This window comes from Phallusia mammillata, chromosome 1 (assembly GCF_965637545.1).
Source record: "Phallusia mammillata chromosome 1, kaPhaMamm4.hap1.1, whole genome shotgun sequence".
NCBI lineage: Eukaryota > Metazoa > Chordata > Ascidiacea > Phlebobranchia > Ascidiidae > Phallusia > Phallusia mammillata.
Genome location: NC_137252.1, coordinates 31272887 through 31288704, shown reverse-complemented (window position 1 = coordinate 31288704; position 15818 = coordinate 31272887). Strand labels below are relative to the sequence as shown.

Here is a 15818-nt window from a genome sequence, read left to right as displayed (position 1 = left end):
AGTTGAGCCCTAGCTTTAAGTAATAACAGGTTCATTTATCCAAGCACTTACTAACTTACAAGTTCTCAACTAAAATCAACAGTTAAACAGTGCATTGCTACTACACCTCTCATTCCAATCAGCGGCATAGACGTTGAACTGTTTTACCCTGCCATCTTTCACACACTGAGGCAAATGCTTAGTTTTTGGCTCATGTCATCTCGCCTTAACTAGACACGACAGACTGCAGTTGGCTGGTGCATAACACCCAGATAATAGCTTCCAAGGTATCTTCTTTCCTTTGGTAATTGCTGTTCACCTGCCCATTGCTCAGTTAGCCCCATAGGCCAAATTCGGCGTCTCCAGCGCTCGACCTTCTAAATTCATTGTTTTTCGCGCAGCGCCGTTTATCTCGCTTTGTTCGCCGAAGCAACGCGATTTGCACATGATTATTCCTTGCGCGACCCACTTCTTCTTTTGTTCGTCCAAACGACGATCTCTGGCTTATCTTTCCCGCCTAGACGCAACGTTGCAGCGCAAGACGAGGCTAATCTAACGTTGCTGCGTTAATTAGTTAAGCAAAGGCCTCGCTTTGTCCTCTGACCTATTTTACAAGATAAAATTGTTACGGCTTTTGGGGTAGCAAAACTGTGGCTTGAAATTGACAAGTCCTTTGTTGTTTTTGTTACCACCTGTTGTCCAGCTGTGTAACAGCAGGGTTACTTTTAGCCTCAACATTTAGATTGAGTCCATTTTTTAAGGTTTTATTTCAAAGCTTTTTGAAATTTACATGTGCTTTGGGCACAAATATGCATAGACACTTATGTAGTCACTTGTTGTCAATGTCACAACTCAAAAAACATATATTGGTCATGTTAATTTTAGCGTACATAAGTTTTACGTTTTAAACGCTGTTTCAATTTTTTTATCTCGTAGTTTTGTACGCACTTTATTCAAGCGTGCACAGTAGTTTAACCAACAGATGTTTAAAAGACCTCTGACAATATGTTTAAGTGTGTTTTTACCAGAAGAACGCTATCTAACGCTCTCATACGAAGTACACGAAAGCCCAAGCAGACCGATTGTAAATAGCACGAATATACATGTTTATCCTACGCCAATTCTTCTGCAATGGTTCCTCGTGATAATGTTTAGCGCAAGCTTGGAATGCATCTGATAAACGTGTATGTGTAACTTACTAATATACGTTGAGGTAAATAGATTTTTGCATCTTTGTCCAGCTTGCACAAGCCCGGCATTTACGTTTGGTACATGTGTAAACTCAACTAACTACTTCACGTTGTGATATGTATTGATCTATCCATATTTACTCTGCTAGCACGAGCACTGTATATTCATTTGGTACATTTGCAAAACTCACTAACTAAGCAGTACTGCTTTGATTATAACGGACTAAATGGAATACATAACGCACCTTACAAAAATTTGCATTTGAATTAGCAGTGCTTATTAGTAAGACAGCCCGCGCGATAAGGATGTACAATATCGCTTACAATAGGCGGAACACACTGGCATCAATACAATACTTAAATATGATTGTTCGGCTGTCAAATCTAGGTAGGATATGTTGCAAACATCGGTTGTGTTAAGCTGTTACGGCAGCAGCGGGACTAGGGTTGTATGAAGATTATCTTGCTAAAACTTAGAAGGGTAATATTTTTCTATTTATGGGCAAAATTATAAAACAGTTTCACACTGCACTTTTTTGGGACTTCAGGATTGAGGTTCTATTGCTGTGACCTATTTAACCCCTTCATTCCTTAACCATGCTGTTACCCACACTGTTTTGCTTTCCAAGCGCCACTAAACGACTTGATTGCCAAGTGCTGAAATTAAGGCTCGTTTATCCAATCTAAACCCAGTTTGTGCTAACATTTTTGTGGTGATCTACTTAAAACTAATTAGCTATAATATGAAAATCATTTGAAAAGCATAAACTATGGAATAACATACGTAAAACTTGGCCCATATTTAAAAAACTTCGCCTCCCGATTTAAGTGAACAAAGGTTTAATAAAAGTGTAATCTTTTTTGTCATGCAAAAAAACGACTTGATGGAATAGCAGCATTTATTGGTTTAGAAAAGTAAAGGAAAAACATCAATAATTGAGCATAAAGCAGTATTAGATTCACAAACCAACATAGCTTAAAGTACAGCTCATTCGTAACGTTAACTTATAAACCCAATTACTTTCACTGATTTTTTTAACACAGGACCCTTTACTTTTCCGCTAGTGGGCGTAACGAGGCTTAACAAGCTGTATTTAGCCGGGTTGCATTGTTTGTACAGAAGCACATCCGCTTCTCCTACACCTTTAAGCTGGCTGCACATATGCCTAATAAGGTATTTGTTGACACGGCCACAATCATTGACGCGCGGTAGCTCGAAATAATCCATGGTGTTTGCTAGTGTGTTTCAGACAATGTTATGTTAAACTTGAAACTGAACAAAATGGTTTACACTCCCTATTCTGTGAAAAGTTTTTTAAATTTGGATTGAAGCGATAATTGCCAAAACTTGATTTTTTACTTAATATGATTTTATTTAGACCAATTGGAGTTTTGTTTTAGCATACTGCTAGGAAGGTGTACGATCTTAGGATAAATTTTACACCCAAAAATGTACCGTAGTTTACAAAAACACATTTTGGCATAATCTTTCCACATTTTGCAACTTGACAATAACCGCATAGGTTAAGTGCTTGTTTTTAACCTACATCTCAACACTGCGTATAGGCATAAGTGCATCAAACTTCGATTTCTCGCAACGCACCCTGGACACAGGTGCCGGGGCGTCAGTGCCAACTTGATTATGACGCATGAGCGGAGATGTGGAACACGCCTTGTTACGTATGCATGACGTAACAAGCGCGTTGGGCAAAGTCGGGAGCGATTAGAAGCCCGACTGAGAGGGCAGGGAACAATAGCAATTAAACGATCGCCTTGCTGGCGTGTTGATTCGGCGTCTAGTATCTATAAACAATAGGCCTCGAATGTGGGACAATCGGGAGCTGTAAACGCTTATTTAACAGATTACGCCGCGCTGGAATCGGCTAGCGAACCGCTGGGAGAGCACGTTCTAAATGTAGCGTAGCCGCCAACAAGAAAGACTTGCCGGTTGCGCCTTGGGGCAGAGCTGTAATCGCGCTTCTCTGATTAAACTAGTTTTAATTAATCCATCCGGTCGCCCAAGCCAGTCCTTCTGTTTTAGTATGTCGACTTGCCAATTTGTTAAAAATCAATTTGAGATTGCAAATCAAGCCATCAAATATATATACCAAATTTCCAACTTTTTGAACATCAGTTTTGTTTTTGTGGTCGTTGACATTGGACCAAATATTACACCAAGCTTTGTATGTTTGCTGCAAGTATTCTGCTCCCAGAAAACTTAACCCATAAAGTGATTCTCCCGTTACATTTTGGCTCGTTTATTGGCTTCGATTTTTCCAAAAAGACAAACAAACAGCAGAACAATTGCACTAAATGACCACTGAAACATTGTATTGCTTGTTTAACGTTTTTGCACAGCAATAAATTGCGGTATATGTTTTAACTGGGTTATGTTATGCATCATACGTTGTGACTCGCGTTTATGTTGCTTCTCGAGTGTCTGTAAACTTACGTGTGTTTAGATGTGTGGGATATTCTGTTGGTATATGAATTCTTTAGCTTGACTATATGTGCGATAAAAAACAATTTGAACTGTTTAAACTTACATCAACTTTAACTAAAAAAACAGGTTTATATATATATATATATCACAACAACGCTTACAGATCAAAAAACGTACATATATATTTTTCGCGTACGATTTTGTAGAAAATACCAAAAACTTAAAAACAATCTCAACAACGTCTGATTCATGTTATTGCACTAACTTAACCCCACGTTTTGTTTAGTGCCTTACAACAATTTCAGGCTGGGCGTTTGTGACGCATGTCTGCAAATGATTATGACGTCAGACGACCTCAACTTTGCCTTACTTAAAAGACAGACCTTTGCAAAAGTTGGTAGAGCTACTAACACCATAACGAGAATCACACACCCAAATGTGGTTGGTTGTATCTCCAAAAATGTTCACGGTTAGGGCTATTAGGGTCGGGGTAAGGTATTAGCACTTAAAATTCAATAAAACTAACCCAAAAATTAGTTACTAATGCAAAAATTTTATGTAATTATTTCCCAACCCAACCCATTTATAGCCGCTAAATAAAAATTCAGCTCTTTACGCCCCCTTGTGAAAGCGAAGTTCGGATTCTCGTTATGGTGTTAGTAGCTCTACCGCAAAAGTTTGTGCGTGGGTGCATTTTTATTGTTGAGAAAAAGCGCGAAAAATCACATGTAGAGTTGTTGTTTTCCGGTTGACAATTTACTTTCATTTTTTGTTAAGTTTTGTATTTACACCTGTAGACGTAATGTAAAATGTTGTTAAATTTTCTTATCAGGGACAAATGTTGTTGTCAAAGAACTCTAAATTAAACCCTGCCCGTTGAGAGCGAATCTGTTTAATTCGCTTAGATATGATTTATTTGAGTTATACTTTTTTTTTTTTTTTTTTTTTCACGGGGTTCGAACCCAGGACTCTCCCGGGGACGAATCCCGATCAGGGTTTTTATGTCTGTATATGGGTCAGGCGCGCCGGACCATTCGGCCAAGTTCCTGCCCTTTATTTTATTTGAGTTATACGGCTGGTATAATGAACAAGTTTTGTAACTACGCCTCATAGCGATTTGATGTTTATTCTTTGTGTAACCTAAATAAAAGTTAACTACACTAGAATAAAATGTAACTAAATGTAAGTGTTCGTGGTCATGAGTACAAAACTCGCATTTGTAAAAAAGTGTTTATGAATTTACAATGTATTGTTACGTTAAAGGTTAATCTGTTATAATTTGGCATAATTTGTGTATAAATCTTGCTCAAAATATGCTTTCATTGAAATTCTTTTCTTGGTACCTTTACAAAGCATACTTCTTCTACCGTAAGAATCGGCAAGCTAATTTACCTTTTTAGCAAAAAAATCAAAAAACATGTAGCGTAGTTTTCACAAATAACGTCACTCGTCACATCTAACAACCCGTAATGAGTTTCTCCTAACAATTCTTGTTGCCAAGTAACTCCCGTGGCATTTGACATCGCTATTTCTGTGTAGATTACAAATCTCCAGACGATAAGTGGTGAAAACAGATTTCTTCGGCTGATATAAATTTCCCTTCTCTGGGGTGTACGACCTTGAACTCGTTTCTGTTGCTCAAAATAACATGAAAATAGGGAATTTACTAATAAATTACTGTACAACATGGATCGATTCATTTGATTATTTTTGGTAAATTTCAAGCAATACATTTCCAGCTTGTAATTTTGTTTAACCACGTCCTGAAAGATACAACTTTTGGTTTTCTCGTTTTGCTAACGTCCTTTTGCACAAGCGAGTTGTAACAGCACAGCATAACTTTTGGGTCATCTGCTGAATGTAGTCTCGATTCCCGAACCAGTTTATCAAAAGCGAAAACTGCATGTACTGTTTAAAAGTTTGGTGTCCAACTTTTTACTTAAAATGAGGAATACATTGTATTCGAGTGGGATTTCGAACCTTTTTGATACGGATTTAGGCCTAGATTCTTCGTTTAAGAAACATTGTTCCTTTTCAAGTACAATCGATTTTCGCATTTTTGAATGATTCCTTTGTAATTCTGTTGGTCGTTTGCTATTTGTCTGCTATGTATATTCTGAAGTTGGCATAGAAGTATTGTAACAGAGAAAAGGATTCCATGGAACTGCAGCACAACAGCAAATAAACCTAGCCTTGCACCACTGTCACGTGACGAATTTCGATCGCATGATTGGTTGACTGTTGCAATACCGGAGTCAATATTTATTTTGCGTTTGATCGCACCTAAGAGAGTTAAATTTGGAAGTGATAGCTGTAAAGATTCATTATTAATACATACGCAATTCTTGTATCAAAGCGCTGCTCAAGAAAACGCACACTTTGTTATGTCACGTTCAAACCGTTTTGCTGCAAGACAAGTGACAATGGAAACAGAATACAAATCCGTCAGCAGTTCCATTCACAAAAGTGTCATCAAATTTTTATAAAGTTACCATCTTAAAAGACTTTCGTTTTAAAAAAGCCAAGTGTTTTGTAACTGTCAATTTAAGCTGTTTGAATTTCTTTGATGAAATTACATGAACAAGTAAAGTAAAATTGTCTCCGAACCGCTTTCTTTTGAAAAACTTTTTTTTCAAAAAAAAGCTTGACAATATTGTGCTGGCAAATATCAATGAAAGGGTGAAACCAACGTTTGCAATGGAATTAATGCAAGACATCTTGTCGCCTATGTTCAAATCAACAACTTGACTAAGTGTACGATCATTTTGGTGATCAGCCAATTTATAAGCTGTCGTCTGTTGTTTTAAATCAGTGGTCGGCAACCGTTCGTTACCGGGCCGCATAATCTTCCAGGATAAATGCTATGAAGCATTTTGCCCATATATCCTGGGGATGATAAACTAATTTAGGCGTTTTCATTGCTAAATATTTGTAATTTTTTGAAGACTGGTCCGCGATAAAATTTTACTTTCAAAACCGGTCCGCAGTGCAAAGAAGGTCGCCGACCCCTGTTTTAAATGACAAGATGGCCAAGTGGCTAGTGCAGCCGACTTCTGTTAACAAAGTTATGGGTTCCAACCCTGTCTCGGTCACTTTTGTTTCCTAAACAATAAACTTGAGGGGTATTGCTTCAATCCATTGAGTTGAACTAAATTGAGGTCACCAACTTTCTAAGCCGAAAAAATCAATAAGAAATTAACGGACTTTGGTGCGAAACAAGCAAATTTAAGGCGAACTCATATTGTGAGCATAGCGCATTTAGGCGTTTCCCCTTATTGGGAATAAAATGAAACTAACAACCACACACTGGGACAACAGGTGGCTTTCTGTGACTCTCACACGATGCGTATGGTTTTGTTTAACATTATACTGTTTAACATTATTAGCAAATCGTCACAAGACATGATTGGAGAAACGTTTGTTGAGTTTATGTCTACGTTGGCCAGTCGGGTGACCTAATGATTGAGTAACATGATAATTTTATACATCACGTCAAATACAAAGGTGAACCATTTTCGGGCATTTCAATGCGCAGGTAGAAACATTTAAGCTTCGATTAAAATTAGACAAAAAAGCTATTTGCAAAACATTCGGCAATTTTGTGGGTTTTGCTACATTACAATTGATTGCGTATATACTTGCATGTAAAAGTCGATCACTATATTTTTGAATACAAGCTATGTTTACCGATTTTACGTTTTTTGTGAGTTATTTAATTGTTCTTCTTGCAATTTGGTACTTTCAAAATAAGGCAAATGTTGATTATATCATTTACTGCGTATAAGTTTCAAAAATAAAAAGACAGTTTTTCATTTTAAATTCAGCCAACAGCTTTTTTCAAAAGATATCGATTTTACCTAGGTCCTTTGTTTTGATCGTATGGAAGAACTTTGGCACTCGCGGCAGCCACCAGCTGTCAGTACAATGCGGGGCAACCTGATTTGTCATCTTGTTTACCCTGAAGAAGACATTCTGTCGGATGACTTGCGCCAGTTAAGGTTTTTGATTTATTGCCGGTTATTTGAGCCCTCCAGACAGTTGCGCTTATGTAAACGTCACGCGGCGACGCTAGGATGACGTCATATGCCAGCAGAGGTCGGTGTGCTTTCGACTCTATGTAAATCGGTCTTAAAGCTGACGGGATACTGAAATTTGTTTGTGCGATGGTGTAAAATCAATGCTATACTACGTTCGTAATGACGTGAATACATAAAAAAGAACACCACAACATCTGTCTTGGTGCTCCCTAAAATAATTACTTTGTAGTGTCTAGAACAGTGGTTCTCAACTCGTTTCAGGTCATGGAGCACCGGGCCAATAAAACTAATATCATGTACCATTCCCCTTTTTAATGAGATTGATGTAAGCTTACTCAACAAGCATTTAGGCTCGAAACAGAATTCTTTGGCCTTCTTTCTGTAATAATATACAATCTTCTCCAGTTTATAACTAAATTCAGTAGACGTCCTGTGGACTAACAAAAAGGTCATCATTGACCACCAGTTGAGAATCACTGGTCTAAAAGAATTACTTTGTAATTTCGTGACAGCAAACGATCCAAAGTATGAATCAAATGTCTTAATTTACGTTGAAACTTCCGAAATAAGATGAAACGTATTGTTTCTTGTCCACAGCAAGTTTAGTTAAAATATACAAAACGATGATTTTTAATCTCCCTTCATCCTTCACAGCAATTTATTCGTGTGCAGTAATAACAACAAATTCCTGTTTTTCCCGCAGCATACAAAACTGGCATTTTACAGTTCAGTTATGCGGAAAATCGAAAAACCTGGTGGGTTTTGGTGTTTTTTCTGCTACCAGTGTGTGTCCAATTAACGAAAAATTTAATAACAAACACATATTTCAATGTTTTACGAAAGTTAGCGAACCTATGATTGTTATATTGTCAAAAATTGCTGTAACATGGGTGTTTTGAATTCTTCTCTCTTGCTGAGTTAGAAAAGCGTGTACTTTCCTATTTGCTTGAGTTGGAAAAGGCATTACTTGATTTTGTAAGTACGTCTCCAGTAGGTCTGGGAGTCTAACATGTTTATGGTTGTTTTTTGCAGTGTTGTATAGAATAGTGTGATCGATTGATTCACGTGCACCGTTGTCCTGTTGTAAATCACTCAAGATTTTTAGGTCAATGCAGTTTAATTGGGGTGTTGACAAAAGCGTTTGGCCTCTTGGGCTGTTATTTGTTATTTTTGTATTAATTTTTGTGGTTTCAGTAGAAAGTTGTAATATCAACAACCCAAGTTTTAGGCCGGAACCTGAGAGTACAAGCCTGAAAAACTGAAAATCCCAACCCGACCTACAACTTTGGTTTGAATACCAACGCAAGCTTGGTTTGGGCTGCGTTTTGTCAAACACAACTCGAAGCATGTAGGAGTACGATTGGATTTAACATCACTCCTATTTCGAATTTTTATATGATGACACAACGTATCATGATCGTTTTCTTTTTAAAAATTTTCGCCGCTTTACATTAAAGGCAAAATGCGATTCTGGTGAATGGTACCACTCCTTGCGAAAAAATCGAATCACAAACTTAATTTGACATTCGATCGAAGAAGCTTTTTGATCTGCTCTGCGTTAAAATGGTTAATACAACTCGATAGAATCGAACCTCAAAATACTAATAGAAAACCATTCCCGTAACAGGATCAAACACATGAATTCTTAAACCGATCTTACAAATCATTGATCACAAACGGTAGACACCACCTCAGACAGTTATGAGCGCATAGAAGGGCATTTATTGCGACAAAATAGCAACAGGAAGCATGAGTAGTGAACTGTGACGGGCAGGGGGCGATGAAAAGCAAAACAACAAGGATGGAAAGGCGTGAGACAATGCGTTTGAGTGTTAAAGACGCCACGAAAGACTTGGTCATGCGAAAATGGGCATTGAAGCTTCATGAAGCGAAATACTTGACTAGGATCGTATTAATGTTGTTTAGTGGTAGTTTTCAAAGACGATTCGGATTATAGATCGACCGTTATGTCAGCGGACAGGGTAGAGCAGGTAATACAGTTTGGGATGGTATGATAATACGATGGAAAACACAAACTATTTGACAAACATGTACACGCTCCACCACAAACAAAGACTCCAGCACTCCACATAGTACAAAGAATATTCAAATTCATATCCGCCGTTTGTTACCACCTGGACAAAAGTCTTCAGCTCCAAATGATCGGTATTTTTCAAAAAAGCAACACAACTGAATGCAATGTGTTGCCTAATGTATGCGGTGTACGATACATTGCACTGGGAGCATTAATAGGTGAAACATGCGGTGAAAACGTAACAAATATGCGATGCTTCACCGCTTTGGGCTATGTGGCTCTGCGAATCTTTGAAATTGTAAGCAACCTTAGAGGTACATCCTAAGTTATAGATTAGACGGGTTAATAGGATTTGTTTTGGCACAATTCGGGTCGAGGCATTCTTTCTTTTTTAAAGGATTTTACCAATATTTTTAATTTTTTTGACATTTTGTTTTCAATTTGACGACTGAAAATTCGTTAAGCGCGTCTTTTGATGTATAACATGGAATGTTCTTTTACACTATGTTGTATGTTATAATACCAAATCAACGAATACAAATTGGCTTATGTTACATTGAAAATAATCGTACAGGCCTTAATGATTCTGTAATACTTGCTGGAACAAGCTTTTACGCGCCGATAGACAAACACTGGCGACTGGATAAGGCAAATATCGCACAGGAACCGAATATTGCCTCATTAAACAAAGAGAGTTTTGTTTTCCCAGCACCAATATTGAACTAGCACAAGCGAGCTTGTAATGGGACGTGTTTCTTTTCGAAAGCCGTCTGTTGCACCAGCGGCACGCGCGATTTGGGCTATTGTGACGTCACCAGGTGATTATGACGCAAGAGGGCCGGCGTAGCCCAGGGGCCAAACCACATAGCTTTGCAATTGTGAATTGCATTAAAGTGTCGGTTAAGAAATGATCAGTTTTGGAAAATTTGGTTTGTTTTAAGCGCTTTGAAGTTTGTCCGCCATTGCTTGAAAGTTGGGTAAAACGTTTCTGGGCTGTTTACTTTTATGAGAAAGGTAAGGTACAGCAATGACACCGACTGTTGCGTCAAAATGTGCAACAGCGGTGTTACAGGTTAACTTGAAGGGTAATTCATGGCATGTCACATAAAAATACCATGTGCATTGATCAGTGAATTTAGGAAATTGCTTTACTGTGACTTACTAAAAGCGCCACAACCAAAAACAAGCATTGCGTTAAACTATGAGCAAAGTATTGCAAAACATATGTACACACAAAACAACAACAGCAACAGTGGATTATCACCTAACTAGAACATCAAACACACTATAATACTGAGATATGGCACACACAAGAAAGAACAAAACTACATTAATACAATGCTTTCACCATTTATGGTTTGAAAAGAAACCACATTGAATGGTATTTAAATGTATTCCAGCTGTTCTTTTGTTCCAGTTACCTATTGTTTGACCTTGCACAATAGGCAAATTTTAGGACAGTCATAAAAAGCTTGTCAGTGGGAGGGTTTACATTTGGCAACCATACAACTTGGAAAATCTGGTTTCTAGTTCTAAAGCATACTATATTGCTTGGAATGTATTTTCGGAATAGAAATTTTTTAGGATAGATTGCACTTTGTTATGATGACAAAGGGGCAAAAAAACAGCCCAAGGCCCATTTAAACTGGCAACATTTGTGATTCATTTGTTTAGATTACTCATCAAAATTTAAAATAAACTAGGGTAGGGTTTATGTGATTTTTTAAAGTTTAATTCTTCAAACCAAGATTTACTTTGTAACATGTAAGTAAAAGTAGAATCTTTACTTTAAAATCATAATAATTGATCACTTGCCCTAAAAGCAGGTGATATTATAAAAGCCCATTGGGAATTGGAGTCTGAATTCCTGACAAACAGGCAAAACCCATGAGAAAACACATTTTTGCTAAGATTCCTGTGTTTTTTGTCCCAGTGGCATGAGAGCCATGAATCTATAGTCTCAATGGGGATAGCAATTTGACATATGCTCCATAGGGAATCTTGTGATTTTCTCAACCAAATAACAAGTTTATTTTGTTTTGAATTTGCCATCCGGACTTGCCATGTGCTACAGGTTATCGGGGTCAGTAATAACATTGGAAATTAATTTTTAACTCAATTGCTCCTAAAAAAGATTTTCATTTTTAAGTTTAAAGATTTGGGCATAAATATTCAATAGGTTTGTGCCATAAACATTTTTATTAGGCTCAGTACAGGTTTAGAAAAAAAGGGCAACAGGTTTAGAAAATTGAAAAAGAAATAATTCACTTTTTCTGATGAAAATACAATTTTGTTGACATACAAGAGGGCTGTGGATATAAAAATTTCAATGACAAAAAAATTATATGGTTTCAAAAAGTCAAAAATTAAAGGCACCACTAACGAGTGACTAAGAATCATTTTTTCACTCAGTGTTGAAGTGACATTTTTTATCACAAAACCAGGATATGAAAATAGTTTCTCTTGTATACCATGAATGCCATTTTTTCTTGCGGTAAAAATGGTTAAGTTTACACATTAAGTTTAGTGGAAATAGCAGATTTAAAGTGTACATATTATATTTTACACTTAACAAATTGTTACAATGATTTGTGTGGTCCTCATTCCAACAAAACATCTAGACCAATTATCAATGCCATTTTGACATACATACTCTACTTGACACAGATACACTTCAAAACAACCCACTTGGATTGGTTCAATGGCATTACAAGGCACATACAGGATTTTTGCCATCAATAATGTCATTTTCCACACTTTCGCTGCCTGTGGAGGCTTCCGCTTGGTTTGATAGAACAGCAGCAAAAAATGAAAGAAGAGTTCCAAACATAGCAGCATAATAGGCCCATCCAATGTGACATGTACCAAGCTGCCAAAAAGAACAAAAGTTCAGAATTTTATAACCACCATAATATGAACAAAAACAAGTTCATAATAGGTCTGTTTAATTAAATTTTATGTTTTTCTTGGTTACATTAAGGCTTGTTTATCAAATTAAATGCTTCTTAGCAGAGTAAATCCCAATATAATGGACTCTAATCAGGTACATGCTGTGGCAGTAAGTGTATTACTTAATTAAACATATTTAATTAGTTACTGTTTGGTGGACCTAATGTGTTCTCATACCAACAATGTTAAAGATATCTTTTGTATCCAAAATCCAAACACATAAATTCAACTCGGGTTTATATTTTGGTAAACAATATGTCTAATTTTATTGTTTTTTTTGTTTTTTTGAGGAATGTTTTATGTACAATAATTTACTTACTTAATATGTGTTTTCACATAAAAGTAACATAATATTAAATGTTTTTTGGTGAAGTTCATACTTTTTAATATTAGGTAGAACTTACATTAAAAGGTCCTGCTTCCTTTCCACAGTCAAATTGAACTTTTTCTGACCCCCAGCCAGCAGGAAATAAGACCAGTGAAAAGATGAGGAGGAGACCTAATATTGAGGAAGTTATTCTTTAGGATTAGTTGTTATTTGCCAATGTAAGTCAAGCAATTGGTAGTTTGGTATGTTGAGCAAACTATTGAAATTTTATGTTCACATTTACTATACTGTTACATTACAATTTTGAAAATAGATCGTTATGGTTAACTAGAAAATCATAGCATAACTTGTACAAAAAATCACATTTTTCAAAAATGTCACTTAGTAAACAAATTTTAGAACCTTACCTGCTATGGCTTGTAAAATTCCTGATATGCTGAAAATGCTTTTCCGACCCAGGTTTCGAAAGCACAAGGCCCAAACTGAAAATAGCGCAACAACCATTAAAATCAACATGGCCAGGACCATAAAAATGCATGTTGCAATCCAAAATGGAGAAGCAATGTCCCCAATGGTGTGTGCATAGACTCTGCAATTGTTTGAAACCGACAGAAACTTTGATGCATCGGCCTGGCGACATCTAAGAAAGAGTCCCATGGTCCGAACAATTTTCGTTTCAGCATTTACTATTCCAATAGCGGTTCCATTAGTGGGTGGAATCATCACTGGCTGTGATACCAGCCAATGGGCACTCATAAATGCTGACAACTCAGCCAGAAAAATTGTTATGCTAAGAAGTGTCCAGAAAAGAGTCCGCACAGTAACGATCACATAACAACACATCTTGTTATCTTCTGTAGGAATTCTTTTAAAGGAAAAATTTGGTTCTTCACATTTTACTTTTGTGTTAAAGTTTTATGATCTGAGTAAAAAACAGCAGCATTTTTATGCAACCTAAATATGTTATTATTAAAATCTTAGCAAAATTTAACAGAAAATGAATACATTTCCAAACATTTGGCATTAATATTAGCAACAATTACAACTCACGCACGCAAGGTGCAAAAAAACGGGTTTACAATCATGGTCGCTAAGGCTGTGAAGTGCCTAGATAAAAAATAGTAACTAAAGTACAATTTACATTAAACACTAAACGATTACTTTCAAAAACAATAAATATATCCTGGCTCAACACATTAATCACACCTGATATATGCAAGCAAACAAGTTCCTGAATTTTACCGGTCTTTCCGGTGTAATTTATCTCCTAAAAACACCCACGCGTCCCTCTGCGAGTCTCACCTTCTTCTACAGCACTAACAAGACTTACAGAAGCAAAGCATGAAAGCCAGGTAAACTGTCTACTTGCGATTACGACACAACATCGTTACGCGAATTTGGTGCAAGCTTTTTCGCCGTCTGCTCTCGAGAACGTCGATCAACCAACTGTGTCGATTAATACTCACAGACTAGAGTGTGCTTCGCCGATTGCTCAACAGCGTCTAATGGCGTATATTTTGTTTCGTAAAGCGTCGCCACGAGCTCGCAATAATCGTATAGAGTGCGCCAGTAGAAACTCTCTTGCTGTTACACAAGCACTTAACCAGTTAGGTTGAGTTAAGGGCGACACACTTATATTTTGCTGGGTGAACCAAATCATAGCAGCGTAATTGCGCTACTATATTCACTAAACCGGAAGTAGCTGCGCAACGTTGGAAAGTTATAAAGGGTAAGGGTACAATAGGTGGTTAGATTGAAAACGCGCTCAAACTACACCATTGGAACGAGTCATTTGATGCCAACATTACCACGTGCAGTGTCTTCGACAACCAGAAGGTAATTTTCGCAGTAGTTTCATGTTAACGAAGGCAGAGACTGTTATACTGAAAGATTCCGTGGTTTTTCTTAAAGCCTGTGTAATTCTAATGTAGGCCTATTGTTGTTGTTGTTTAACGGCAAAAAACTTCTCATCTTCTAATTAGAATAATACAGTTCACCAGTACTTACGTTGCGTAAACATACGATTAAGGCGAATAAATATTTTTTCAAGCTTCGACAGACAAGAATCCTTAGACTGTCTTTAACTCTCTTATCTTACGTGTTTGCGAAAACGCAAATGTGTTAATGTGTTTAACAGCTCGCATTTGCAAACCTAAACAGAAGTTTGGCCTAATGGCTCCAATTTCACGTCACGTGACATTTCAAACAAGTAAACTCATAGAGGTTAGGGTTGCCATACGTCAGGATTTTCCCTGACATGTCAGGGAATTTAGTGTTTAAATCTGCGTCAGGGAGAAATGTTAAAATGTACTTAAATGTCAGGAAATCAAGGAAAAAACAGATATATACTATGAAATTAATGTACCAAAGGAGAAAGTTTCTAGTAGTTAGCTACAACCGCGTCTAGGCTACTCTAGTCTATACCATGAAACGTAAAGAGGTAAAATGGCGGCGCGCAGGTTAACGCACAAGGTTACTGTTTCGTTTTGCAGAGTGTGTGCGATACCTGTTTGTTACTAGTTGTCTAACAATACCCGTTAAATGCAGAAATAAAAATCCGCAACTCAAGAAAACACAGCGTTCGATGCTACGTGGGAACGTGGGAAGTTTCATTTGCTTTAACTGTGTACCTAATATGCAAGGAATTAACTAACAACAAAAAGCCGAATGTCGTGAGATGTAAAAACGTTCTTACAGTGGCATTTTATTTCAAATTTGAAAAGGTCTTTAAAAGGGCGGCTTCCAGTGTTTTTTTTTCTGTGACAAATTGAAATTGGTCCAAATAGTTTTTGGAGTGACAAAGGTTGGCGACCCGTGGTATATGGCTTATTGTTTCAAGGATAGTGAGAGTAGTAAG

The 15818-nt window shown here is 37.1% G+C and overlaps 1 protein-coding gene across 1 annotated transcript; it reads right to left on the bottom strand.

Annotated features, from left to right (window-relative positions):
• Positions 1-9348: 9348 nt before the first annotated feature.
• On the bottom strand, positions 9349-13908 carry LOC145239341 (LHFPL tetraspan subfamily member 2 protein-like). The gene is made up of 3 exons (XM_080102650.1): positions 13369-13908; positions 13038-13132; positions 9349-12553 (listed from the first exon to the last, which is right to left on the bottom strand). The coding sequence occupies exons 1-3, from the start codon at positions 13802-13804 to the stop codon at positions 12392-12394; spliced, it is 693 nt and encodes a 230-aa protein (XP_079958776.1). The 5' UTR covers positions 13805-13908; the 3' UTR covers positions 9349-12391.
• Positions 13909-15818: the final 1910 nt, after the last annotated feature.

Excerpts from the sequence above, each read along its gene's own strand:
- LOC145239341 (XM_080102650.1), bottom strand. The coding sequence starts at position 13,804 with ATGTGTTGTTATGTGATCGTTACTGTGCGGACTCTTTTCTGGACACTT. Across the intron at positions 13,133-13,368 it reads AATTTTACAAGCCATAGCAG|GTCTCCTCCTCATCTTTTCA; the intron begins GTAAGGTTCTAA and ends CCTCAATATTAG. Across the intron at positions 12,554-13,037 it reads AGGAAGCAGGACCTTTTAAT|CTTGGTACATGTCACATTGG; the intron begins GTAAGTTCTACC and ends TCTTTTTGGCAG.